This window comes from Hyperoodon ampullatus (assembly GCF_949752795.1).
Source record: "Hyperoodon ampullatus genome assembly, chromosome: 6".
In the NCBI taxonomy this organism is placed as follows: domain Eukaryota; kingdom Metazoa; phylum Chordata; class Mammalia; order Artiodactyla; family Ziphiidae; genus Hyperoodon; species Hyperoodon ampullatus.
The window spans coordinates 120,417,703-120,444,628 of record NC_136919.1 but is presented as its reverse complement, the minus strand read 5'-3'; the positions used below and the strand labels follow the sequence as shown (position 1 = coordinate 120,444,628).

Here is a 26,926-nt window from a genome sequence, read left to right as displayed (position 1 = left end):
GAAGGAAAATTATTGGCATGATTAGAAGGTTTTACTGAAGGAAGAAGTAGACAGAATCAGAAAAATGAGCACAAAAATCCAGAGAGGTCAATGAGAAAATTCAGGGTTAGAAAATTTTTTCTTTTAACTCCAAAATGTTCTATTCACCTGATCAGTATCAATTGTGACCATGTAGCTTTCTCTATCTGGCTTCAAATATACTTTCACTAGAAGATCATTGTAATTCAAATCCATTCAGTGCTGCTTCACTTTTGTAAATTGTTAGTTAAGTAGTGTACCCTGCACCTATTTTAATGATATAGCACAATGATAACATTTTCACTTATTTAAAGTCATGTTTACTGACAGATCCTTAGCACCAAAAAAATTCTAAAAGGCAATTTTCACACATCCAAAAGCTTGAAGAAGTAACTGACAGCTTAAACCCTGGCTAGTTCTGAATTTTCCAACTTAAGATCACAGAATTGAATTGAAAATTGAAAATGCAGAATTGAAAAATTGCATACTTAAAAAAAAGTTGGTAGAAAGACATTTTAATGGTGAAGAAAATACACTCAAGGTCACAATATGCCAATTCAGTCTTCGCTGTAATTTTCAAGACCCAATCAGGCTGGTTATCACTGGATTTTTGCCTGCACTTTTCTTAAGGGAATGGGGAAAACTTTATTGCAAAAGATGGTAAAGTTATCAGTGACAAGAAAATCAGGGGATCAACAGAGGTAAAAGAGGAGGGAGTTGCCTAAATAGAAGTGAGAATCAGTTAGTTGTGTGTGGGAATCTAAACTGACTTACACAATTTCTAAAGACCCTCAAAATAAGAAAAGGAGACAAATTTAAAAGAAAAAAATCAAAAAAGGAAAAGAAACAGCCAAAGAGGTGAGACACAGCCATTTTGATGGGGGGGGCGTCTAACTACACAATGAGGTCATCCTATCTACCGGAAGTGACACGTAATCACCTGCTTTGCACTAGCTCCGCCCCTTCCCTCACAGGTCCCGCCCCTCCGCCAGCAGCCGGGAGGGTGTTAGGGGGCGTTTCTCCAGGAGGAAAGCTGTGAGCTGCGACGCTGAGGAAGGGGACCCCAAAACGTCTGGCACTGCCCCCTCCAGGGATCACTTTGGACCGCCTCACTCGGCCCAGCGGGATTCAGAAACGCCGAGGGGTCAACCTGATGGGTTTCGGGGTCAACGGAAGAGGGGAAGGGGAGCCCTGGCGGGGTGAACCCCCCGGTCCCCCGCCCAGCAGCTGAGGCACAGGAGGGCGGCCATCTTGGCCGGGAGGGTAGGGCTGGGGAGCTGCGGGCGCCGTGCGATTGGGGGGCTCGCCCGGAAGTGACGCCAACTACCCGGAAGCGGAGGGGGTTCCCTGGCCCACTCCCCCCTCGTTCGTTTGCTCCCCCGCTTCCTCCCCGCCCCCCTTCCTCTCCATTCGTTTCCCCCCCTTTCCCTGCCTTCTCCCCCCCCCACCCGTCCCTCCCCCCACAACCTCCGGAGCTGGGAAGAGAGTCAAGATGGCGGCGAAATCCGATGGCGGTGGCGTGGGGGTGGGCTTCGCCCAGCTGCACAACCTGGACGAGGCGGTGGGCAGCGGCGGCGAGGAGGACGGGGAGCCCGGGGGAGGCGGCTGCGGCGGCGGCGGCGACGGCGGCGAGCCCGGCGAGAGCAGCGCGCTGCACATCTGCCACTGCTGCAACACGTCCTCGTGCTACTGGGGCTGCCGCTCCGCCTGCCTGCGCTCCCTCCTGGGCAAGACGCCGCGCCGCAGCGCCGCCGCCGCCGACGGGGGGGACCAGCCGCTGCAGCCGCCCGCGGCCGCCGGCCGCCACCCCCCGACGCCCTCGGCCGAGCGGCCGCAGCCGCCGCAGGTGGAGCGGCCGTGGCTCGACTGCCTGTGGATCGTGCTGGCGCTGCTAGTCTTCTTCGGGGACGTGGGCACCGACCTGTGGCTTGCCCTCGACTACTACCGCAAGGGGGACTACGGCTACTTCGGGCTGACCCTCTTCTTCGTGCTGGTGCCGTCCCTGTTGGTGCAGAGCCTGAGCTTCCGCTGGTTCGTGCAGGACTACACGGGCGGCGGGCTGGGCGCCGTGGAGGGGCTCAGCAGCCGGGGCCCCCCCATGATGGGGGCCGTCTACGGCCATGGCGCGGGGGTCCCGGCCACGCCGGGGGCGCAGCGCCTCTGCCGCCTCTCCGTGTGGATCTGGCAGACGGTCATCCACCTGCTGCAGATGGGGCAGGTGTGGAGGTAAGAGCACTGCGGGGGTGGGGGCGGGGGCCTGGCCCTGCAGAGGGCCCCGCGGGCGAGGCCGGAGCCCTCCGGAGTGCGCTCCGCCCTCGAGGGGCCCCGCAGGTGGGCCCCTCGGACAGGCCTGGCACGGGGTCTTGAAGGAGGGCTTTGCCACGCACTTCCCCTGGCGTCTCAAAAAGACCATCGTGCGGTCTGGATCCCTGGCCACGCCTTTTGGCCCGGGGAGGCCCAAGTCCCGCTGTATGTCTTCATCCCTGGTTCGCACTTAGCGGAGACCCTGCCTCATCCTCCCTCCCCTCTGTCTCTGTAGATCTCTTATGTTCCCTTGGTCCCTTGCCCCTGTATCCCAAGGTAACCAGGCGCTGGCGCTTTTTATCTGCACCCTAGCTCGCCTCCTGGGGGAACCTTCCTTCTTCCAGCCGGTTTTGCACTCGGTTTTGTGCCCCGGTGAGGCACCTTCCCCTCTTTCCCCGTCTTCTCTCCGCAGTGGCCTGTGTGGGGCTCTGTGCAACCCCCCTGGCTGCCTCTCCTTTCAGTGCTCCTTTATTCCACGCCCCCTCCCTCCTTCCTGCGACCCCCATCCCCAGCAAAGGACTCCAAAGCGCTGCTCTCCTTGAAGGAAAAATGACTTTTTTGCTGGATTAGACGTGCCCTTTTCTTAGTGACAGGTAAAATTGTATAATATGTGATAGGTGTAAGCGTTTGTTTTTAACTCTCACCTCCGAAAATCACTTAGCCACCTGGACATCTCTTCTGGTGGAACGTTGTTTTCGGTAGCCAGGCCAGTGCGCAGGTGATTGATGTTTACACAAGCCCCAAGCTTAGCCCTGGGGCTCTTTCCCTTGTAAATTTATTTCCCATGTGCCAGGTGAATCCCTCAAAAACCACTTGCAGATTTTTTTTTTTTTTAAATTAGCCTAACTGGCTAAACTAAGGAAATGATTCCATTAAAGCGTTGGTAAATCTGTGCCCGCCAACTTAAATCAGCTTGAGTGTATTCTGCAAACTGAGTTGTGGGTGAGAGCGTTTGCAAGAAAAAGAAATCTTACTGAAGAGAAATTATACAGAGCTCCTCAGGTACGTTGCTTCTGTGAGAAGACATTTTGCCTACACTGCTCAGGCACCTATTCCTAGTAGGAGATATTAGGTGCTCAGAATTTCAGTTTACTGGTATGTACTCAGGTTAACTGAAATAAAGTTCAGCGTGTTTTGAATTGTTTGTCTGGGTCTCTGTTCAGAATTTTAAATAGAAACATTTCAGAAAGCATGGGGTTGAATTAAGTCGAATCACAAGAGCATGCAAGAACTTTGTCCTGCAGAATTGACATGCAAATTCAGGATAGGGGACATGTGAGTGGTTCTTGATTTTCCTGGTCCTCTCAGGGTTGTTTACTGGTGTTCCTAGATTGAACCAAGCAACCTTTTTTCCTAGCTCTCATTGTCTGCAGATAATTTATTTCCTGCTGATAGGTTTATAAGAAGAGAGGGAATAAAATAGAAACAAAGATGATTGATTAACTTTTAGCGATTACGAGCCTAATATGGGGCCAAGGAAAAATTTGACATATGTTTTGAATTTGAAATCGAAATCTAAAAACTCCCCAATCCATACTGAATCAAAGATAGTGTGTTTAACATGGGGGATACCTTTTTTTGGTTTCTTGCAGGTTGGTAAAATGCAAAGGTATGAAGGGGAGAGGGACAGAAAGTATGGGGAGAGATTTAGAAATAGTAGTAAAATTTAACAGCATCTGATTAATAAGTAGGCTTGTACCGAAAGTCACCTATCTCCCCGTGTTAGACGTGGAGATGTGGGCAATCAAAACCTTGGTGTCAGGTTAAAATTCCTGAGAGAATTGTTTCTGATGTAATCCATCCTAGATATTTATTAGCAGTAAACTTTTCGGACATGCTGAAGTTGGAGTCCTGTTTCACAGATGTTTTAGGAAGAATAATCCCCCACCATTGACCTAAACCTTAACTGTATTTGGTAAAGTAGTAGAAGTTCCGGTTGTGGACAAACTGAAAAGTACATTTTAAATATGAATTTAGCTTTTATAATTGTTTAAAACAGGGTAGTGTATTATTTTTCCAGATTTTTATTGAACTTTCAGAGTCTGTAGTGGTAAATATATATATATATATCTTTACTTTTTTTTTTGAAAAGATGCCTGTGATTTTACTATGTCTAAATTTTTTGGTCCTTTTTCAAGATTAGAATATATGTCTAAATATTTTGTGAAGTTGAGGTATTAAAAGACATGCTAATTCATCTAAGTTATTTATTCCAACGTACTATACTTCAAAAGAAATATTTACTGAGGAAGGATTTTATTTTTTTTCGGTAAGCTTGTTTTACTTGAAATACTCCAGGAGCAGAGTCTGCTCTTTAATACCTGCTAGGCATGTGGCTTGCATGGAAATCATTCATAAGTAAAAGCTTTGGAGAAAGGCATTTATTCTTTTCTTGTTTTAATCTCTTGGCAAACTTGTCAGTGTGTATAAACATACATCATCTCAGTTTTTTCTGCACATCTTTTGGGGTTACAGTTTGTTCCCTTAATCATATTTGCTACTGAAATTTTATTTCATGTGGTCATGTGACATAAAGGTTAAGGTCTAAGAATTTGATTTGGGCCACATTTCTAAGAAAAGATATTGGTGAAGTATGTTGTGAAAACTGATTGCATTAAACCATGAAGCGTATCTCTTCATATGCTTTTTTTTTAAAATGTAAAAGTATTTGACTCGCGTGAACAAAAGCACAGTGCTTATTTAAGAAAAATTAGTTTCCCTTGACATTAAGGTGGTAAATTTCTATGCATGATGCCTTCCCTATCAAGATGGAAAATACTTGACATCTCTTTCACCAAATGACTCCACAGAATGTAAGAAACTATTTTTGGCTGGGCCAGAATTGGAGCATGGAAGAATAGTTGCCTGTAGGATGATTTGGTTTCATGAACCTTGTTTTGCAGAGCGCTGCTGTGTGATTAAGGTCTGTTTAATGCATGCTTTACCTTCCCTAATTAATTACTTAACGTGGAACTTACCGTCTCCCTTTATGTGCTCTGTTTTTCAGGTGCTTTTCCCAGGGATAGCGGGTCTATGAGTCACCCATACCAGGAATAGGGGTCTCACCAGGCTTCAGTTTAGTACAATGAGTTGTTACTAGAAAGTGAGATCGTTTCCTTGGAGGGTTAGAGCTTAGAAGCAGGTTTGCATATTGCATTTTTGTGTGTAAATTTTTTCCTTCAGTGTATCGGCTTTTCTTTGCTTCTGTGCTACTTTTAGGGGGTGCTTAGTGTGTTGGCAGTTCACTGCAGTCAAGAAGCAAGTTCTTTGACTAGAATTTCATGTAATGTCATGATGTTGCAGCCAAATCATTAATCTCCCTTTTTATGTATTTGTTTTTATGGGTATGTTTTAAAGATTAAAAAATTTTAATTAAGATTAAAATCTGAATTTTATCTGCCATTTTTAAAGTGGATGTCAGCTGTTCTTTATCTTGGGAGATGAGGCGATGGAGAGGGTTGCCTTCAAGTGAGAGGAAGGAAGCGGTGTTTCACCTGCCGTAATGGGGTCATCAGCCTGCAAACAATCTAAAGCTTTGTTTTAGCATTTTTTTCCATTTCAAGACTTTGATGTAATGTAGGGACACAGCTCTTTCTAATCAGCAGCAAATGTTGCTGGGCTGGTGAAGATGCTTTTTTAACTTATCTCGCCCCCCCTCAGTGTAGGGATACTTGGAAAATTATGGGGCTTTGTTCTTACTGAATATTCTGGAATAGCGGTTCTTAACTCTGGCTGAGAATAGAACCTACTGCAGCTTAAAAAATGCCTGAGCATTGCTGGACCTGCTGAGGAAGAATCCCAAGGTGGGACCCAAGCAGTCTTATTTTTAGAAGCTCCACAGGTGATCAGATGGGCAGCCAGGCTTGAGAAGCACTTTTAGAATTGGGTTTCAGGCTTATTCCATTTCGAGATTGTTATTGGGTTTGTGTTCTTAATAAATAGGATGGAACAGTTGGGAATGGAATGCTTTGGTATTGTGAAGCTTGGTTCCTGGACAACACCATAACAAAATGACTTTACCTTGGAAACATGATTGTCTAAATACAGTACTTGGGGCTGTCTCAAGTGTATGCACTTATAGTACTCAGTGTTTTTTTCTTTGAGCCTAAGTATGGATCTTATTCTAAAAGGATTCCTAAATTCAAAGCGTTCTTCAATAAATGTAGCTCACTTCTCTGCCTTTTATGTGATTCAAACAGCAGGTTTATGATTGTGTTGCATGTAAAAGGGAAATTAATTTTGAAATGATTCTCTTAAGTAGGCTTGAGGTAAACAACGCGATTACAAGAGATGTTGGACTAAGTGATCTGTAATGTTCCTCTAGCTCTAAGATGATGTGATTTAGGAATGGAAATGTTACCTTTCAAATAAGGAAATTCACTCGTGGGGCCAGAATACCAGTCCTAGTCACGATAAAAGATTGTATATGTGTATTTGTGTGTGTGTCCGTGTGTGTAGGAGACTTTATATAGTATCGGCTTATTACTGGATGAGAATCTCTATATTGTAAACATCTTTTTTTTTTCCCATTTTGGTCCATATGTTTAATGGAATTCTGGTTCAAAAGAAACTCTGGGATTTTTTTGAGGGGAAACTTGAGGAAAATTGATTGGAGAAAAGTAATGTGTTTGAGTAGTCAAAAAAACCTTTCAAAATTCAAAAGAAAAATGTTGGGAAAAATGTTCCTCTGTCAAGAAGTGAATGTGCTATAGTGTCAGTAATTAGATCAATGTGCCGCTGGCAGAGGAATTAAGCAAATAGGTGTTGAAGCAGAGTAAAGAGAGAAATTGACAGGTTTGTGGGAATTTAGTAGATAGTAAAGGTGGCATTCCTAATCAGTGAAGGAAAAAAAGATTATTTATCAAATGATATTGAGACAATTGACTACACAATTGGGGGAAAAAATAGCTCTCTACCTTACATAAACAAAAATTCTAAAAGAATTAAAAGTGTAAACATGAAACATTAAATTGTAAAAACACTAGAAGAAAATGTAGGATAATAATTTTATAATCGTGAAATGGGCAAGATGCTTTGATACCATCAAGGAGAAAAGGGATAAATTTAACAACATAAAGTCTCATTTAGTTACTCCCTTCCTCCTCCCCCTACCTGAAAAATCGTGGAAATACATGATGAGTTGTGAGGGTAGAAGAGTTATATTTAGACAACGAGCTACTTACCTAAAGGGGAGCGAGAATGAAGAAAGCATCTCTGAAGATCATTTCTCATTTTTGAGTGAACAGAAACAGTAAAAACTTGACATCTATGGTGAATTTTCAAGGGAAGGTGATGAAAAAATGGCACACTTTGAGTAAAATTGCAAACAGTGCTGAAGGATAGTATTTCCAGAATGATCTAGAAACGAAACACCAAATTTGTATTGCAGAAGGCTAGCATTCCGGAAACCTAGTAGGCACATGTCAGAAATCATGAACAGTTCATTTCTGTCTTTTAACATCATTTGCTTTGCTCCTAAGGCCAATTAGTAAGCATTATGTAATGGATAAATTCTGGAGAGTTGGAAAGATTAAGTGGGATGCAAAAAGAAAGAAACTGTCTCAATTGTTGCTATTTTCATCATGGGTTGGTTTGATTTACAGTGTGCTTTCTGCAAACAAGATTGTGGTTAAAACTTTACTCCTTGCGATACTCTGTTTACCTAGTTCCCAGTCAGAAATTGTGAACTTCAAAGAATTAATTTTTTTAAATCATGAAAATATAGCCTCGTTTAAAAAGTTCCCTGACTTTTGTTTTTTGCCGAAAGACAATCCACTATTTACCACTGCTGGAGATACTCAACAAAACAAAACAAAACAAAAACAAAGAAAAACACCACAGGACACAACAATATTATAAAGGGAACATTGGAGTTAAGAAATCAGGTTTATCATTCTGCAAGTTCAAAAAAATCTCTGGCCTCCATTTCCTCATATTTATCAAATAAGGAGTTAAATTGATTGATCTTTCAGGTCCCTCAATTTTAGAAAGTCTATTATGCTATAGGTATTAGCACTCCGAAGTTTTAAACAAGGAATTTCAGACTCTAGTTTGAACAATTAAAATATTTAAAAATGTGGATTTCTCAGGAACTGCTTTGAAGTCCTATCATGTATTATTTTGACTTACTAATTTAAAATTTTTTCATCACTCGTAATCACTTTGCTACCTATAGAGGCATTATGTATATATTGCTACCTAATGTCAAAATTTATAGCAGATAAGACTTTCTGAGAAACTTGGTATCCTGGTTTATTAGCTACTTTTGGGAACTTGCAATTTCAGCTAAAATTACATTAAGGTGTCCTTTTATAATCCTATGTTTAAAATTTTTTACTGTTAGGTTAAGCTAAAGCAATGCATATATCTAACATATATTTTGGAGGTTTTTCTGAGTCGTTTACCTAGATTAATTTCTAATTGGGGAGGAACCTCAAAATCTACTGCAATTTATCGTTTGATATGTATTCTCTAACTTTGAAAAGTTAATGTTTGTAAATTTTTTTTAATAGCTTTCTTGTCAGTTGTGAGCTGTTTTAGGAAATGATTCTAAGTGAGCTTTTTTTGTGTTTTGTATTTTATTAGATTAAGGTATAGGTACTTTTTTTGGTTTAAGTTGAATTTGGGGAAAAGACGTGATTTGCTTGAAGGATTCAGTGTATATTATTATGACAAGAACACATTTGTACATAAAATTCAGCTTTAGATTTTTCTTTTCTGTATGTCTAATGTGGGTAGATCTTGGTATATTGCATTACTATATTTTAATATACTTTAAAACAAATGACAGTATCCTAAGGTATTTTGCATATTGCTAACAAAAAGTATCTTCACGTATATATTGCTTTTATCCTGAAATATCAAGCAAGTGGTTTTAAAAATAACTTTCGTTTTGTATGCAATATTTTGGTCTTTTTTCTTTTTAATTGTGAGAAAGCTATTTCTGTTTCATATTGGTCATTAATATACAGAGCATGGATTATATGTCCATCAAATCATTTCTAGGAAGAAATTTGAATATTCAGTTCACAGAAAGGTAAACATATCAGTTTTCTTCACAGCACCCTGGGAAGGGAGGGAGAGTTGATAGTTATTGTTTACCCTGGCCAGATGCTCTCAAAGAATCATAAGTACATGAAGTAGAAAGTTTCTCTTTTACCATTGTGTCCGCTTTTTCATTCTCTCTTAAACATATTGTACACATGAAGAAAGATGGCAGAGGTGAGGAAGACACCAAATTCTTGGCTTGGAAAGCCTGGTGATAAAATAGAGCCGGCAGGAAATTAGGAACCCAGGCCCTTCCAGACAGCAGACGCTTTCTGCTTTCTCTCTTTGGCTGTGTTTCTTAGAGTGGTCAGAGAACCTCTTGTATTAGGATAGGCCTGGGGCTTGTTAGAATGCAGATTTGTGAGTCTACTATGGGCTTAAAGAATCAGAACCTCAGGGAGTTGGACCAGGGAATGTGTATTTTTGCTGTCTTTATAATGGAAACTTTTAAGCATACAGGGAAATAGAGGAGTATATTGAACACCCATTACCAACTACCTGGATTCTGTAATTAACATAGATAGCTTTATGTGTGTTTAACATGTATCATGAGGTTGCACCTCTCCATACTTTGCCTCAAATACTAAATAATTAGACTAATTCTACATAGCTATAATACTATTATCCCATCTTAGAAAATTAATGGTAATCCCATAATTATTCCATAATTCAAGAAAATCATCTAATAGTTGTTTCACGTTCAGATTTGCTTATTTGTCGCCAACAATATCTTTTATAGGTTTTCTCCCTCCTAACACGGATTAATCAAAATTTCTTAATCAGCATTGCTTTTATGTTTCTTTAACGCTAGAACAATTCTTAAATTTTTATTTTCTTCGTGATGTTAACTTTTGCAGAGTCTGGGCCACTTCTGTTGTATGTTCCATATTTTGGATTGCCTGATTGTTTCCTCCAACTTTCATCTGCCCTCTGTATTCCGGGTAAACTTGAAGGTGCTTCTAGGGGCTTGATTATATTCAGACTACATACTGTTGTCAGAAGTCCTGCTTTCCACTTCATATTTGCATCATATCACATTATAACCTGATTCATCTCACTGTTCATGATGCTAAGTTTTATCTCTTGGTTAGGGTTCTGACTGCCAGATTCTTCTGTATAAAGGTACATTTTCCCCTTTGCAGTCAGTAAGTAACTTGTGGAGTAAGACTTTTGGCAAGGTGTCAAGGCCTATTTCCTGACAACCTTTTACCTAATAGTTCCAGTGGCCATTGAGAATCCTTGCCTGAATCAATTATGAATTGCTGGTGGGAGGTGGGATTTGTATTTTAAACAAGCTCCCTAGTCATTCTCAGGTCTCTAAAGTTGGAGAGCCATTGCTGTACTGGAATCAGGAACTGAGAGTTAAAGAAAAAAAAATTCTGTCCTGAAGAAGTTACTATGAATCTAGACACTGGTGGGTTTTCAGCTGGTTGTCAGTAGACAGAGTTTAAACTTCATGTTAGTGTTGGAGGAACAAATTTGAAGTATGTCTCATGTGTTCTCTGTATGTAACAGCAATAACCTGATATAAGGGCTAATATAACAGGTTAGAGTGTACGACTCAAAGGAGAGTGGAGGATGCATAGAAATTACTAAGGTGGAAAGGAAACTGTATTAGAAATTCTTTTTTTTACAAATGTCTCGTTTAAATTTTTGTAAGTTTTTTTTGTGCCCATTTTCAGTTGAAGAAATGGGTTTAGAGAGATTAAGAAATCTGATAAGTCACTGGTAACTGGTGGAGGAAAGTTTTGAAGCCAGATCTCACTGACGGCAAAATATACGCAGTTTTCTATATCTCTTGTAAGGATCCGGAGCCTCTTCTCACTAATTACTTTGCTTTACTCTGGGACTTCTCTGTCTTGGCTTGTTGAAAGTGGAGGAATGATATTCTTGAACCACTGGGGCCTCTTGATGTACACGCTGAGGTCCTTTGAGACCTCTGGTTTCAGCTCTAGTGTATTAGACTCTGCAGACAAGATGCACCCATATATTGATTCTCTGTTTACCTGTTGGAAATACCAAGAGTAGTAGCTCTTTCCTTAAGGTTATAAAGCAGTTGTTTTCAAACTTGACTGTGCTTTGGGGTCACCTGGGGAGTCAGATATTTGGGTTCTACCATAAGAGATTATGATCCAGTAGGTCTGGGATGGGCCTTAGAATCTATTTTAAAAAGCCTGTGTTTTCAGAAAGATTCCCAAGCAGTGCACAGACAGGGATGAGAACCACATTTCTACAAGCTGATTTCTACCAATATTTACAGCGGTAGTTCTCAGGGAGAAGGAATTTATATTAGAATCACTTGGGAATATTTTTTGTGTGTGTGAACTTGAGCACTAGGCGTATCAGATATAGAGGGGTTGAATGGATAAAGGAAGCTCTGATGATGATGTTAATGGAACACCAGTATTTAAACAGTCTCTGATCGGACCTTACTCTTAGCTGGAATGGTTGGTGAAAGTGCGTATTAATCAGATGGTAGCTATATTTGCCATATACTATGGCATATGGGTTATACTTAAGGTTTAGAATACTGTAAAGGCATTTTACATTAAAACTGTACAGCATATAATTGAATATTCTTTTGATTCAGAAGCTTCTTTGGAAGTTTGAAGTACCCCAAGGTCATTATTAACACAAATGATCACTGTTGGTGCTCTAAAAGTGCCAGGTTAGAGGCATTTCATTATGTTGGGAAAATTGATATTCCGTGCAGAGTGAATTGCATGTCTCAAATTTTCAGAAATGTTATATTTGTTAAAATTGGTGCCAAGGATAGGATTCCTAAGAAGAACTGGTGAATGAAAGGGGAGAAGTGTCCTAATAGGTATTAAATAGGTGTCATTAGAGACAGGATTGAAGGAAGCAGAGAAGAAAAATGACCTAACTACGTTTTGCTTGATGGATTCACGGGGAGGAGTAGCTAGGGGAGGGGTTGGGAAGGGGTTTTACAGGCTTTACTCTTCCCTGCTGTAAGATATTTAGTACAGTGGATCAACAGGGACCCCTAAAATCTACACAAACCAAAATAACATCCTTTGAGCTCCATCTAGGAATGTACTGTGGCAGTGGTGAGAAAACCCAGGCTCCTTGTAACTCGGAAGCTCAAGGTCAGAACTTCTAGGAGAGATAACAGCTGGCAGAGAGGGACACAGGATGTATGGGCAGGCACACCGTACACTGGGTTGGATCCTCTGTGATTCTGGATAAAAATGAACAGAACTCCAAATCTGTCATTTTGCTTGGTTATAAGGAATGCAGCTTTTGAGTAGTAAACTAAATAGTAGTTATAAATAGCCCTGTTATAATAGTAGTTATAAATAGCCCTGTATGTTTAGGATGCTGCCATTTTGCCTTCTGTAAGGCAGTTTTCATTAAAGCTGTCTCTGAAGGAGAAGATATGCATTCCAATAGAGGAATTATGTATTCAAAATTTAAGCAATCTCAAATGGCTTTGCTTAGACCTAGTGCGTGATGGCGCGTTTTGGGGTTGGAAGAAAAGAGAAACTACATGAAGGACTTTTTACTCTGTTCACAAATTAAACAAAAGTTATCAAAACGAAGCTGAAGTTAAAAGCAATTACGTTGTAAATTTGGAAAAATAGAGAATTACAACATGTTTATAGCATTTGTGGACCGTATTTGTGGTTTCCACTATTTGATAGGGACCACATAATTTTTAGGTAGTTTTCAAGATGTAGTCTAGGATTAAATGAGATGGTATTTGTCAGGCATGTTACAAGATTTTGAATAGGACCCTGTGAGATTGGAATGTGTCATTCTGTCTATTTGTTTGGCATCTGTAGTTCACTCTCTCAATTCGTGGTATAATCATATCTACCATAATGTGATATTCCTGAAAACCCTCTCATTCTGTAAAATCACACAATAAAAACAACAGGGCTGTGGGAAAAATAGGATTAAGGCTAGACTACTTAAAACCATGTGACTTTGTAACCAGAACACTAACAAAACAATGACAATCCAAATAAAAATATTAACACCGTAGTATCAGGGGACATTTGCACTCAGCTTCATATCCAGATGGTTCAAGGCCTTATTTTATCCTGGGACATGTTTTTACTTTTTTGATATGTAGATTCTTGTAGCTATTAGCTTCTACTGGAGGCCATTTTCACCAAAATTAAAGCTCTGGTCCAGGGTTTAGCCTTCATGTGTGCCCACAGCATCACTAGGTAGAGGAAAGCATAAGGAATATGGAAGACACTAAACCAGCCACCACTGCTTGTACCAAAGGAAGGTATTTTGGTAAGATTCTCACCGGTTTCCTTATTCTTGTTTTTTCCTAAGTCTTTATTATTTGTGAAAAACCTTGCCCTTGATAGCTTCAAAACATTAACATGCTGGGAAGGATCACTTACAAACCAAAACTATTTCCCCATTATACTATTGTCGTTCTCATTTTGCCAGTCATGTGTGAAACAATCCATGTTACAAGAGCGTGCATTGTGGCATAACTGACATGTTTTTGGATCTGTGATGGTGTCAAGATGCAGCTCTTGGAGTTGTCAAGGTTCTATTGTTCTGCGAAGTTCTAGTTGTGGAGATAGTACAGCATTTCAAGGTTAAGTGAAAGTTATTCTTCTCATGCTTTGTTGGCCTTTATATACAATAAAGAAGTGAAGAGGGGCTATTTCAATCCACTTTTAAATTTCTGCTTCTGTAACATAGTCATTGGATGGAATGAGCTAATGTCTCAATGCCACATCAGCCCTTGAACTACATGTATGGAGCAGGAATGGCTTGAAATTTCAGCTCATTTGAAATGTAGTTATAGTGAGGCTTTAAATTAAAATTCATCTGAGTGTACAGTAAATGGAAAAAAGAGCAACAGTAGCCAGTTGTCAAGGAAAAAACTGATGGGTAGAACAAACAGACGGCTTTCGGCAGTATAAACAGTCTGTTTTCATAGGGTTGTTTTGTTTTGTTTTAGGATTGGGAAAATGTCCACATTAAGTCCAAGTTAGTTAAATGTGAAAGGCAGCAAATATACAATGTGTATGTTGAGTATTACAGTGTTTTTCTTCACTAACTGTAATAACAGACATTTCAGTGGCTTAACACAGAGGTGTATTGTCTTCTGTCAGTGGTCCTGGCTGATCATGGCTTTAGCATCCTTTAGGGACTCAGCACCCTCAGCATTCAGCCAGAGAAAGGAAAGAGAATATGGAGAAAGCACAACTGCTTCTTAAAAGCCCTGGCTTGAAGTGACTCACATCACTGGTGCTATCATCCCACAGGGAGAACAGCCCTGTGACTACGCCCATATAAAGGGAAGCCGGGGAATGTAGTCCTGCCCACGGAACAGCTTTGTACTACAGAAGAGGGAGCTTGTGTTTTGTTGACTAGAGACTGAGGAAGAAACAAATCTCTACTCAGATCAGGTATTCTCCGGATTAGATTAAAGGAGGGAGGGAGGGAGGGAGGGAGGGAGGGAGAGGGTGTGTGTGTGTGTGTGTGTGTGTGTGTGTGTGTGTGTGTGTGTGTGTGTGTGTGTGTGTGTGTGTGTGTGTGTGTGTGTAATGTAAATTGCTATTGATTGGAGCATAAAAGAGACAATTCCTTTTAAAACTTAGATTTATATTTTAATGTAATATTTTAGGATTTGCTAGCCATGTCAGATGTCTCATTTTACTTTTTTTTTAAATCTTTATTGGCGTATAATTGCTTTACAGTGTTGTGTTAGTTTCTGCTGTACAACAAAGTGAATCAGCTTATATGTATACATATATCCCCATATCTCCTCCCTCTTGAGCCTCCCTCCCACCCTCCCTATCCCACCCCTCTAGGTCGTCACAAAGCTTCGAGCTGATCTCCCTGTGCTATGCAGCAGCTTCCCACTAGCCATTTATTTTACTCTTAAAAATGTCAAAACTGTTCTTAGCCTGAGTGTCCTACAAACACAGGTCAACCCTATTTTAACTGGTCAGGTAAAACAAGTAACTCTATTTAAATTAGCTTTTAAAAGTAACAACTACGTTTAATAATTTTAAGTGTGATCTGTGCTAAATATACTAAATTAAAATATAATGAAATGGTACAACTAGAGTTTTGAATAATTTTTCTTCAGATGAAATTTCATTGAGGTAAAAATGGCCTTCATAGACTAAAGAAAAAGTACTGTAGCCTTGTCAGTGTTTCAAGTCTTAAAAGAAATAGATCATCTGGTTTAGGACAGTTTGGGATCTTGACATGTGCTCACAGAGGTTGTAACTTTAACAAAACTGTGTCCCATACTTAGGGAACTTGTTGGCTTCTATTCCCCAAGTAACTGCCCCAAAAAATCACTCCTTGTTTTTTGTCTTTTAATTGTACAGGCCACCAAATGAATACGTGTGCAAAATTCATACCTAAATTTGGAGATTTACACTAAAACTTTGTTAGTAAAACTGATTGGATTCTATTTGTTTTGTGTGTTAATAATCACTGGGAATGGATTAAAATTATCTAAAAATTCCTTATAAAGGTGTTAAAGCATCTAAGTATGATTTAAAGTAAAACTGAAACTAAAATGTTTACATCAAAACACGTCAATATGTTTTATAAGTTCTTCTAGAAATCATAAAATATTAAAAACTAGAGACCTGTTAGTCTAGTAGTGAAGGTTTAATGGTCAACTGTTTTAAGATGCTTGTTCTGTTAATTCCAAATATGACTTAAGTTACATTTTCTGGTATTCTTAGTTGGCTTTTAAAAAGTAGATTACTAAAGCATTAAAATAATAAATATATGTATTTATTTGGAGGCTATTTAATAATTAAAGTTTCTCTACGTAATATTACCACCAGTTGAGACTGTACCAGGGTCTAGATGAGGATCCTTTTTTTTTTTCTTACAAAGCCAAAATCTGTGACCTGTATGGCTAATACATAATTAATATCTTCTCAGACTATTGTGCTTGAGAGATAAAACAGCAAATTATAATTAGAATAAAAATCAGACACTGAAACCTTCAATAGGAGCTGTATGGTGTTACAGGTCAAATACACACTACTTGAGATAAAATTTTTTGCCTGGTTGATCTTATTAATATAATTTTAATACTTTTAGTGTGTTTACTTATATTATCTGGTGCTGGCTTAGTCTTTGACTCCCAATATTGCATCTGTTGTATCCAGACAGCATTGCCCAGACTACAAGCAGACGTGACTCCCCAATGTGAAGAAGCCACTGGGTGACCCTGTCTGAGCTTGATCAAAATAATTACTGTTACGTCCAGGGATTCCAGAATGTAATACTGCTGCAGATGTTAAAATGCTTACACTGTGTTTAGAAACTTATTCATAAGCCTTTTCAGTTTTCAATTCATAAGCCCACTTGGGTGAATGCTCCAAAATCTTACTTAGTGACATTGTAGTAATATTAATCAATACAGATTGTAGGACTTCTCAAGACCAAAGGAAAAATGAATTGCTATACTTCACGATAGTTACTCTTGGTTGACATAGATACAATCTTAAATAATAGTGTTTAAAAAGTCCAACAGGGACTTCCCTGGTGGCACAGTGGTTAAGAATCCAGCTGCCAATGCAGGGGACACGGGTTTGATCCCTGGTCTGGGAAGATCCCACGTGCCACGGAGCAACTAAGCCCATGTGCCACAATTACTGAGCCTGTGCTCTAGAGCCCATGAGCCACAGCTACTGAAGCCTGCTTGCCTAGAGCCCAAGCTCTGCAACAAGAGAAGCCACTGCAATGAGAAGCCCGCACACCGCAATGAAGAGTAGCCCCCGCTCTCCGCAACAAGAGAAAGCCTGCGCGCAGCACTGAAGACTGAAAACAGCCAAAAAATATAAAATAAGATAAATCATTTATATAAAAAAAATACAAAAAAAAATCCAACAAATAATACTTCACACTAATTAAGATGGCTCCTAACTACATCTGAAACTAGCATGATATTGTAAATCAACTATACGTCAATTAAAAAAAAAAGATGGCTCTTATCAAAAAACCTGAATATAACAAGTATCGGTGAGGATGTGGAGAAATTGGGACCCTTGTGCATTGTTGCTGGTAATGCCAAATTATGTAGCCATCATGGAAGCAGAACGGTGGTTTCTCAAAAAATTGAATATAGAATTATATATGATCCAGCAATTCCACTTCTGGGTGTCTACCCTAAAGAACTGAAAACAGGAGCTTGAAGAGATATTTGTACAACATGTTCATAGCAGCATGATTCATAGTAGCCAAAGGGTGGAAGCAACTCCACTGTCCACAGATGGATGAGTAGATAAAATGTAGCACATATGTGTAATGGAATATTATTCAGCCTTTATAAAGGATGGATATTCTAACATATGATACAGCATTGGATGAACCTTGGTGACATTATGCTAAGTGACATAAGCTGGTAAAAAAAAAAAAAGGACAAATACTGTATGATTCTACTTTTATGAGGTAACTAGAGTAGCCACACTCATAAGAGACAGAAAGAATGGTGGTTGCCAGGCCCTGGGGGGAGGGGGAATGGGAAGTTAGGTAGTTTCAGTCTGGGAAGATGAAGAGTTCTGTGGATGGATGGTGGTGATGGTTGCATAGCAGTGTGAATGGGCTTAATGCCTCTGAACTGTGCACTTAACAATGGTTAAGATAGTAAAGTTTGTCATATGCATTTTATCAAAATTTAAAAAAATCAACAGACCCTTCAGATAGTTTCATTTCGTCATAGTCCTACTCACTGATTAAACACAGAAAACGAATGAACAAACAAAATCTTTTTCTCTTCCTTGCCCAGTACTGTTGTCAATTTAAAAAACAGAAGCAATATTAATTATGTCCCCACAGCCAATCCATTTGGATCAAGGCATACCTCTTTTTTTTTTTTTAGTAAATTTATTTATTTTTTATTTTTACTTTTGGCTGCATTGGGTCTTCGCTGCTGCACACGGGCTTTCTCTAGTTATGTTGAGCGGGGGCTACTCTTTGTTGTGGTGTGTGGGCTTCTTATTGTGGTGGCTTCTCTTGTTGCAGAGCATGGGCTCTAGGCGTGCGGGCCTCAGTATTTGCAGCACACGCGCTCAGTAGTTGTGGCACGTGAGCTCTAGAGTGCAGGCTCAGTAGTTGTGGCTGACGGGCCCAGCTGCTCTGCGGCATGTGGGATCTTCCCGGACCAGGGCTCGAACCCATGTCCCCTGCATTGGCAGGCGGATTCCCAACCACTGTGCCACCAGGGAAGTCCCAAGGCATACCTCTTACCAGTGTTCTAGCCACACTGTGCAGGTGGGCACCGGATCCAATTGTGTTACCTAAAAATATTATTTTAAAATTGGTCCCTTCCACTTCTACAGCACAGTGTAACTGTTGTCCTGTAAAAAGTTAGTGCTAGTGTTGGTCTTCACAGTGATACTTATAGTCTCAGATTTGAAAGTGAGAACCCAAGTGTTCAAATCTGAAATGACTCCAATAAAGGATAGGTAGGTAGTAGTTTAAATCAAAAGAGAGCTCTTCCAAGTTCTCTCTCCTACAGCCTGACCTGTGGTGATGAGGCACTGCCTGTAAGGAGGGCCACAGAAGCCCAGGCCTTCAGAGCGTGCCTTTTGGAGGCCAAGTGCTGGGTCTAAAGCCTGCCCCGGACCAACTGTTAACTGGTTACAGTTATTTAACCACTCTGTTCCTGGGTTTCCTTACAGGTAAAATGGGGCTTATTCTGGGTAGAAAGATCAGGAACAGCTTTGTGGAGGAGGATATTACTACCTTACAGGGTTGTTTTGAGAATTAAGACTTAATACATGTAATGTCTGAGAATAAAGCTTTGATACACTTACTTACTAAATGTTAGATATTAACAGCTTTTTCTACCTGGCCCACAGTATTGAAAATTGTATCAGGCATTGATTAGGTTCTACCTGGCCAAATTTTCTTTCTTTATTTAACTGTTATCCAACCCTCTTTCTATACGTAGAAATATGCCTTGCTTAGGTGTTCAAAGTAAATCCTCCAAATAAAAATGTGATATTGTTAAAGCAGTTAGAACTGTGTATCTATTAAATTATTGTAAATGAAATGATTTGTAAGTTCTCATTGTAAGTGAAGCCAGGAAGAAAACTATAGTCACTTTGTAATTTATTTACATATTGATAAATGCTTGAATAAAAAGTGGATTGTCCATGTTCAAAAATACATTAAGTAGGCAGTCTTTTGAAACAGTCTTGTCTAAATGTCAAAACATATTATCTAGCACCAAAAAAATCTAAAATGTTTATATGAGCTTTTTTTTTTTTTTTTTTTTTTTTCTTTTTCGCGGTACGCGGGCCTCTCACTGTTGTGGCCTCTTCCGTTGCAGAGCACAGGCTCCGGAGCACAGGCTCCGGAGCACAGGCTCAGCGGCCATGGCTCACGGGTCCAGTTGCTCCGTGGCATGTGGGGTCTTCCCGGACCGGGGCACGAACCCGTGTCCCCTGCATCGGCAGGCGGACTCCCAATCACTGCGCCACCAGGGAAGCCCCTGTATGAGCTTTTTTAAGGAAAAAAATGTTATTATGAAATATGCATGTATAAACTTTTGATGGATAAAGAGTTTACCACCCTTTAGTTGATGAGGAAAATATTACATATAAATGGTGTAACTATGCAACAATTCTTTAAAATCCCCTCAGTAAAGAAAGATGTTAACCAGCCATTTTACACCCTTTCCAAACAACACTGACAGATCTTAGTTCTGTGAACCTGTCAGCAGATCAAAGACCTTCAATGGTCCCTGTTTGTTCACAGAATGTACCCCAAACTTCTAAACCAAAGTGCGAAGTCCATGGTTCCAGAAGACTTCTCTAACCCCGTGTTTCATTACCTCATTACTCCACTATCCCATTTTCATAATGCAACATTCTTACAGCACTGTTTCAACCAAACTCTTCTCATGCTCTTTATTGTTTGTCTCCGTGCAACCTTGTCTCTATTGCAACCTTGGAAACAGCCTTAGCAATTTGGGGAGACGTTTGCTGGTGACCATTTCCCAGGGTCTGGTTGTTTCAGGCGGTGGTTTTAATCTCTTGCCTGGGAAATGTTACACAAACTGGAAGTATGTAGAGGTTTATTTAAGTCTGTTTTCTATGTGTGGTAGCTAAAGTCCAGGTGGGAATTGGTAGATTAATAATGAGTTACTTGCTTTTCATAAAGGAGGCATCTGTCAACTTGTAGTCCAGCTGTTAACCTTAGATGTGTCTTCTCTAGCTAGATGCCTGTTCTGTGGGCGACTGGTCTCCTGTAGGCTCAGGCAGAACCAAAACCAGTCAAAAATTGGAGAATTAAAGAGCAGAGGAAGAGTTCACTTGGTACTTTAACAACTGTCTGTAAGTGCTTTGTCTCACTCCTATTTACAGCCAAAATTACAGTAAAACTAGAAGTTTTTTGTTTGATCCAAGCTCCTCTCCCATTTCTTATTTTTTTCTAACCTCTCAGATGTTTGTACTTAAAAACTTGGTATTTTTTAAAGTGATTTCTCCATGGTTGGGATATTTTGTGTCCTTTTTTTCTCAACTTTAATGTGTGTGTATAACAAGTTCCTTTTTGATTGGAATTCACGTTGTACTCTTCCCTAACTGCCTGATGACCACCTGAAGCCACATAAGTAAGACTATGTAATGAAGTAATCCATTTTTAATATACTAATTTGGGGGGCCCATTTGTAATTTTCAAAGTTTCATAATATTATATTATTAATCCTTGAGGTTGTTACAGGTCACTCGATCCCAGAGCTGATAAACTTTTGAAAGATTAGACTGGAGGAGACTAATTCCTTGTTGAGCATGTGAAATTACTGATTTGACTGGAATACATATCTGTGGTCTGTTTTTGGTAATTCTGCCTGTAATGGTGTTCATTAGGGTACCCTGTCTCTCTGTAGGACGGTTTCCTACTACTTCTGCCTGTTGGGTGGAAGACCTGGCTTCCACCTGGCCTCTGTGGCTCGGTACCCTGCTCTCTGTGCTGTAGTCAGCTCTCATCTCTGTTATAAAACCAGGTGTGATGGGATCAGTTCTGTGTAGCTTACAGTTAAGAAGGACCTCAGATTTCAGGCTTTCTATGTCAGAGAGGCCTCTGTTGGGCAGTACCTTGGAGTGTACATCAGCCCATTGTATTAGTTTCCTCCTAAGGCTGCTGTGACAAAGTGTAACCAGTGGGGTGGCTTAAAACAACAGAAATTTATTCTCAACAGTTCTGGAGACCAGAAGTCTGAAACCAAGGTGCCAGAGGGCCGTGATCCCTCTGAGACCCTGGCTAGAACCCTCCCTTGCCCCTTCCTAGCTTCTGGTGGTGGCTGTCAGTCCATGGCATTCCTTGGCTTGCAGCTGCATAACTTCGTATCTGCCTCTGTTGTCATGTGGCGTCCTTCTCTCTGTGTCTGTGTCTAAATTTTCCTTTTCTTAAAAGGATACCAGTCGTATTGGCCTAAGGCCCAGCCTACTCTAGTATGACTCTATCTTCACTTATTACCTCTGCAACTACCCTGTTTCCAAATAAGGTCACGTTCTGAGATCCTGGGGTTAGTTAGGACTTCACATGTTTCTTTGGGAGACACAGTTCAACCCGTAACATCCACGATTTTTTCTTTAACCTAGTGGGTTTGGAAATTCTCTTTCGTGGTTGACCCAACGTCACTCTGACTAAAAATGAAGGCAGTTTGACTGGGTATAGTAACCCTTCAAACGAGGAAATTATGTGTTTGTGAAAATATGCTGTAATGAAGCTTATGAAAAAGGTAAAACTACAGCTTTGCCACGGGATAAGCGAGGGTCTTTGAGCTGGACTGTTCTGTGTGATGTTATACATCCTGTTCCACCTCATGTCACACTGTAACAAATGGAAATACCGTGGGGCTTCCTTATGCATCACTTGAACCCTGCAGATAACACATTTTTCTCAGTTCCGTAGTGCCATAGGCTTAGGTTTTGGAACAGATTGCTGAGTTCTCAGAGCCTTGGTTTGCCCCTCAGTGGAGTGAGAACTCTACCTCCAAGGTAGGGTTTTCAAGGTTTGGATGAGTCGATGTTGGCGTAGCGTCTGGCACACGTGGCCTGCTGGCTCTGTGGGAGTTGCCCTCTCCCCATCTCCGTCTATCTTCTCATAGTCTTGGCCACGGTGAAAGTGGCTGTCAGTGGAGCAGCTGGAGTCCATCACGCTGCCAGCAGTAACATCTTGCTGCCAGTGGTGCCAGGCTTTGCCCAGTGTTGAGATGTCTAAGAATAGTAACCAGGAAGATGGCCAGGGGAGGTCTCTCACTCTGATCTAGAGGCTTTGCGGGGGTTTTCTTTCAGTGGGATGCTCGTGCTTTATTAAGGTGCCCTGATCGCTGTGGGTCTGAGTGCCAGCGGGTGCAGTGCTGTGGGTGCCTCAAGTGGACCTCATCTGCTTCTCACCCAGATTTTTCAATAGTCCTTGGATTTTGGGGTGGCAGGGAGCACTGTGGGGCAGTATCTTAATGCTTCGGAAAACAGTTTAATATGAAATTTAGCTTGACATAATTTTTTAAAAAGTATATATATTTATTTTAGAAATAAAGGGACATTGTAATAAAAACACCAGTTTACCAGTATTTTGAACCATTTTTTGCCCTTTGAAGCATCAATAACATGCTTAAGTGTTCTTTGGAGGGGAATTTATTCTTGACGTAGTAAATATGTTCGATCCTCACTTATCTGTTTTGTTAGGCCATTTACTCAGCTCACCCGCAGTTTCTGATTCTATAAACTGGAAATGATAGTACCTATTTATACCAACCTTAAAATTATTATAAGCATCAAAGCAGGATATAGGCATATGCTGGTCAGTTGGACTAGGTCATTTCTCAGGTTTATTTCAACTGTGAGATGCTTCAGTTTTTTGAAGTTGGATAACTTGTAGAAGTGCTTGTGTAAAACAGTGATAATGTCCGTTTGGGAACACTCGGCACACAGGTTGGGAACTTGTAAAATGAGTTTTACACTCACAGAATAGTGTGTGAGGCAGTCTGTCTCAGAGGTCAGAAATTAGTATTAATTTGTCAGGCTTTAAATGCAAATCAGCATTCCTCTAATTCTTTGACAAGGATAAGCTTGCAAGCCTGTGTTTTTGTACTTGCATTATGCTATTTGCACAGTCAAGAAAAGATCACGAAAAATGCCGAGTAGCACGGTTGGTACTGTTGACACTGCGGGAGGTATAGTGATGATGTTGAGGTGTCATTGATCTGGTAGGAGAGGGAAGCATAGTGAACAGGGTTTAAAAATCATAAGTTGCTTTCAAAATGAAATAATTATCTTCAAGTAGATAATCAGAATCAAAAAAAATTTTTTTAGAACCTACTACAGAGGGATCTGAGGAACAGATCTTGTAAATGCTTTCTATTTCCTTTTTTTCCTCCTGCATTTTTGTAAAATAAATTTTCACTTACCTGTTTTAGAAAGGGCGTAGGGGGATCCTGGTAATTCTAACTTACTTTGGAATTTTAGTTAAATATTCTCCTATCCAGAATGTGGATTGGGGGCGTTTGAGAAAGTGAAAAGATCCTTTGGTTGTCCTTTCTCTTTTGCTTCCCTGGATCTTGAGGAACGAGTTACTGAAGAGAGCTGTAGGACTTGTCAGGAGATCTCAGGTGAGAGCTGGAGTTGGTTTGGAGCAGTGCTCAGGGCAGGGTCTCCACGACGTAAGGCAGTGTAACCTCTCAGTGGATTAATGAGCCACCAAGGGAAGGCATGTGTGTTCTTTGCTACAGTCAGAGCCACTTTGTTCTTTGAATCAAAGGAAAGAACAGAATGTCTAATTATAATAATCTTCTAATAATTACAATATTTTGCATTCATTTTCTTTAAAAAAATCTATTTGAGTAACTACTAGCCTTCAGAAGATGTTGGAAAATAGTATTTAGGCGGCAGCTGGCAGCTACTAGTGTTGGAGTCTGCAGTGCTCCGCTTGTAAAAGATTTCATTAGTTGGACATATACTTTGATTTCCTTATTGCGGCACAAGTACATTCTTTTGAGCAGCTGCTTTGGAAGGGAACGTACAATAAACATTTCTACACGTGTTTTAAATATGTGGGTTTTGTTGGAGTGTCACTTGCCATCTGGTAGAGAGAGGAGTGGCTTACGGGTAGAGAGGAGTGGCTTACCCGTAGAGAGGACGTGTCTGGAACCTCTGCCTGTTCTCCTAATGCAATTTCAGGTCCCCTCTTGGTTTGTCATTCACTGAGAGGAGATCATTGACAGCTGTAGTTATTTTGTTCCCTTAGATCCTTAAGAAGAATGACATGTAGGATAGAATTTATAGAAATGTTTTGAATTGTACCTGACCAGTAGTTGTTTTAATTTGAAAGTGAATTTTTTATAGTGTTTATTGAAACTTAGTATGTTCTAAACAAAAAATATATTGTAAACAAGTCAGACGAAAATACTGATATCTGTAAAAAAATGTGAAAGAGCTCCCCTCATCCCCAGTCACCAACAGCAGAAAGGTGCCACATTCACCCTCCCTCCCCCCACCTTTTTTTTCCCCTATGTCCCAGCAACTAACTATCAGAGTGATATCTGAGCGGAATTCTTCGAGTGGTGACTTGTGGTCGTGTCATAACCACATTGATTGCTGTTGATAAGAGCGATCACACATTAGTTCTCTGGAGGCCGCAGGGGCATTAAGGGACTGGTGGAGGTGGGTTGAATAAAGGAAAATCCTGCTTCAACAGAGAAGTGGGCAGGAAGGATCACTGTTCAGGAACTTACTCATATTTGGAATAACCACCATCACAACAACTGACTTATGTTGAGAGTCTCCCACGGGCGAGGCATTAAGCGCTTCCATACATCTTACTGAGTCCTCGCGGCAACCCTGTGAGGTGAGTACTCTTGTCCCCATTCATTTTACAGACACGCAAATGGAAGCACAGAGACGTGTGTGGCCCAACGTCAGACAGCTTAGTGCCAGGTTTGAATTTAGCTAGTCTGGCTCCAGAATCACGTTCTCTCAATGTTGTGCCATCTTTTGGAAACACACCTCCGTTCTCTGGAAGCTGTTATATCTTAAAATCATACCTTTTGGTCCCCAAATGAGGCAAACGGAAATTACAGATATGTTAATGACTTAAATAGCAGATGAGAAAGTTGGTATCATTAATTAAATCTATGACTTGAAACAATCCCACTCTTGCGAAGACTTGCAGGAATCCTCCTTCTGGTTTCGCTTGTTAAAGTAAATGTTTTCCCCCATGAGTCTTCTGTAGTGTTTTATTCTTGGTGTTTTTCTTTGGGGCCTGCATGCTTTCTGGCTTTTGCTCCTGCTGAGTAGGCAAACATATCTGGAGACAGCCATGGAGCAAAGGAAAAGAAAAGCTTTGCAGTTTAAAATTGATTTATGGGGAAGCTTCTTCTGTGGTTAAAAAAAGGGGAAAAAAACCCTACTCTCCTTTCTATATTAATCATCCCATTACAGTAAACCAAACTCATTTTATTTGGGGGGCAGGCATGAATGTGTCAAAGCACTCAGAACAGGGAGGTCAGTGCCACTGTGATAATCATGTGATCGCCATGAGAAGTTATTGTTGAGAAAACGTACTTGTGTGGATGCAAAATGTGGAGGGAAACCCCCCTGATGATGGGTAACCTGACCTAAAGTATGTGCCTTAGCGAAGGAATGGTATTTTGAGGGATGCAGCTCCTTAACCTCTGGTAATTAGTAGTGAAACAGGCAATATTTCCTGGGCTGATTTTTCTTTTTTTCTCTCAGCCATTTTTTGAATTAGCTTGGTTTCTGTATGTGTGTGTGCACATCTGTGTATGTATATACATGTCCTTAATTCTAGTACCAGCAGAATTCTTAATGGCATTTTTTTTTTTCTGAGGTGCCCGGTGTTCAGTTGATTTCTTTGGTGGCCTGTACTCCAGCACATCCTTTCTTCTTTTTTTTTTTTTGCGGTACGCGGGCCTCTCACTGTCATGGCCTCTCCCGTTGTGGAGCACAGGCTCCGGATGCGCAGGCTCAGCGGCCATGGCTCACGGGCCCAGCCGCTCCGCGGCATGTGGGATCTTCCCAGACTGGGGCACGAACCTGCGTCCTCTGCATCGGCAGGCGGACTCTCAACCACTGCGCCACTAGGGAAGCCCCATCCTTTCTTCTTTATGCAGTCTGTCCCTTCACCTGACAAAGCACGTTACATCTATGACAAAATAGACTTCAGGAACTCAAGAACAATGTATGTAAAGAGGACAAAGTATTTTCTTGTTCTCTTGTTTTTTTTGGTAATTTCTTAACCAGTTAGAGTCAAGAATTCAACGTTGCTCATCTAAATCCTTAAGTTGGAGTAGCCATTGTGAAGGGTGATAGAATAGAATATCATTTAAATTATTCAAACCTAGGAATATTTCCTAACATGGCAAAGACTTAAAAAAACAAACAAGAGTTGAATGTCCTGTGTGTTCAGATGCTATTGTTCTTCCCCTCTGAGATTTTGCTTTAGCGCTTGAGATGATGATCAGAATGTTGACTGGCAACAGTTATTTTTAGCAGCGTTAGATATATTCACAGCATAAAATTTACCCATTTGAAGTGTTTAATTCTGTGTTTTTAGT

At 40.6% G+C, this 26,926-nt stretch overlaps 1 protein-coding gene across 1 annotated transcript in view; it reads left to right on the top strand.

Annotated features, from left to right (window-relative positions):
* Positions 1-1,510: 1,510 nt before the first annotated feature.
* The window catches only part of XKR6 (XK related 6), a gene marked incomplete at both ends in the record, with an annotated part of 271,263 nt that continues 245,847 nt past the window's right edge, over positions 1,511-26,926 (top strand). Inside the window, one exon of the mRNA XM_079706102.1 lies at positions 1,511-2,244. Coding sequence (XP_079562228.1) covers positions 1,511-2,244 — 734 coding nt within the window. The remainder of the gene's footprint in view (positions 2,245-26,926) is intronic.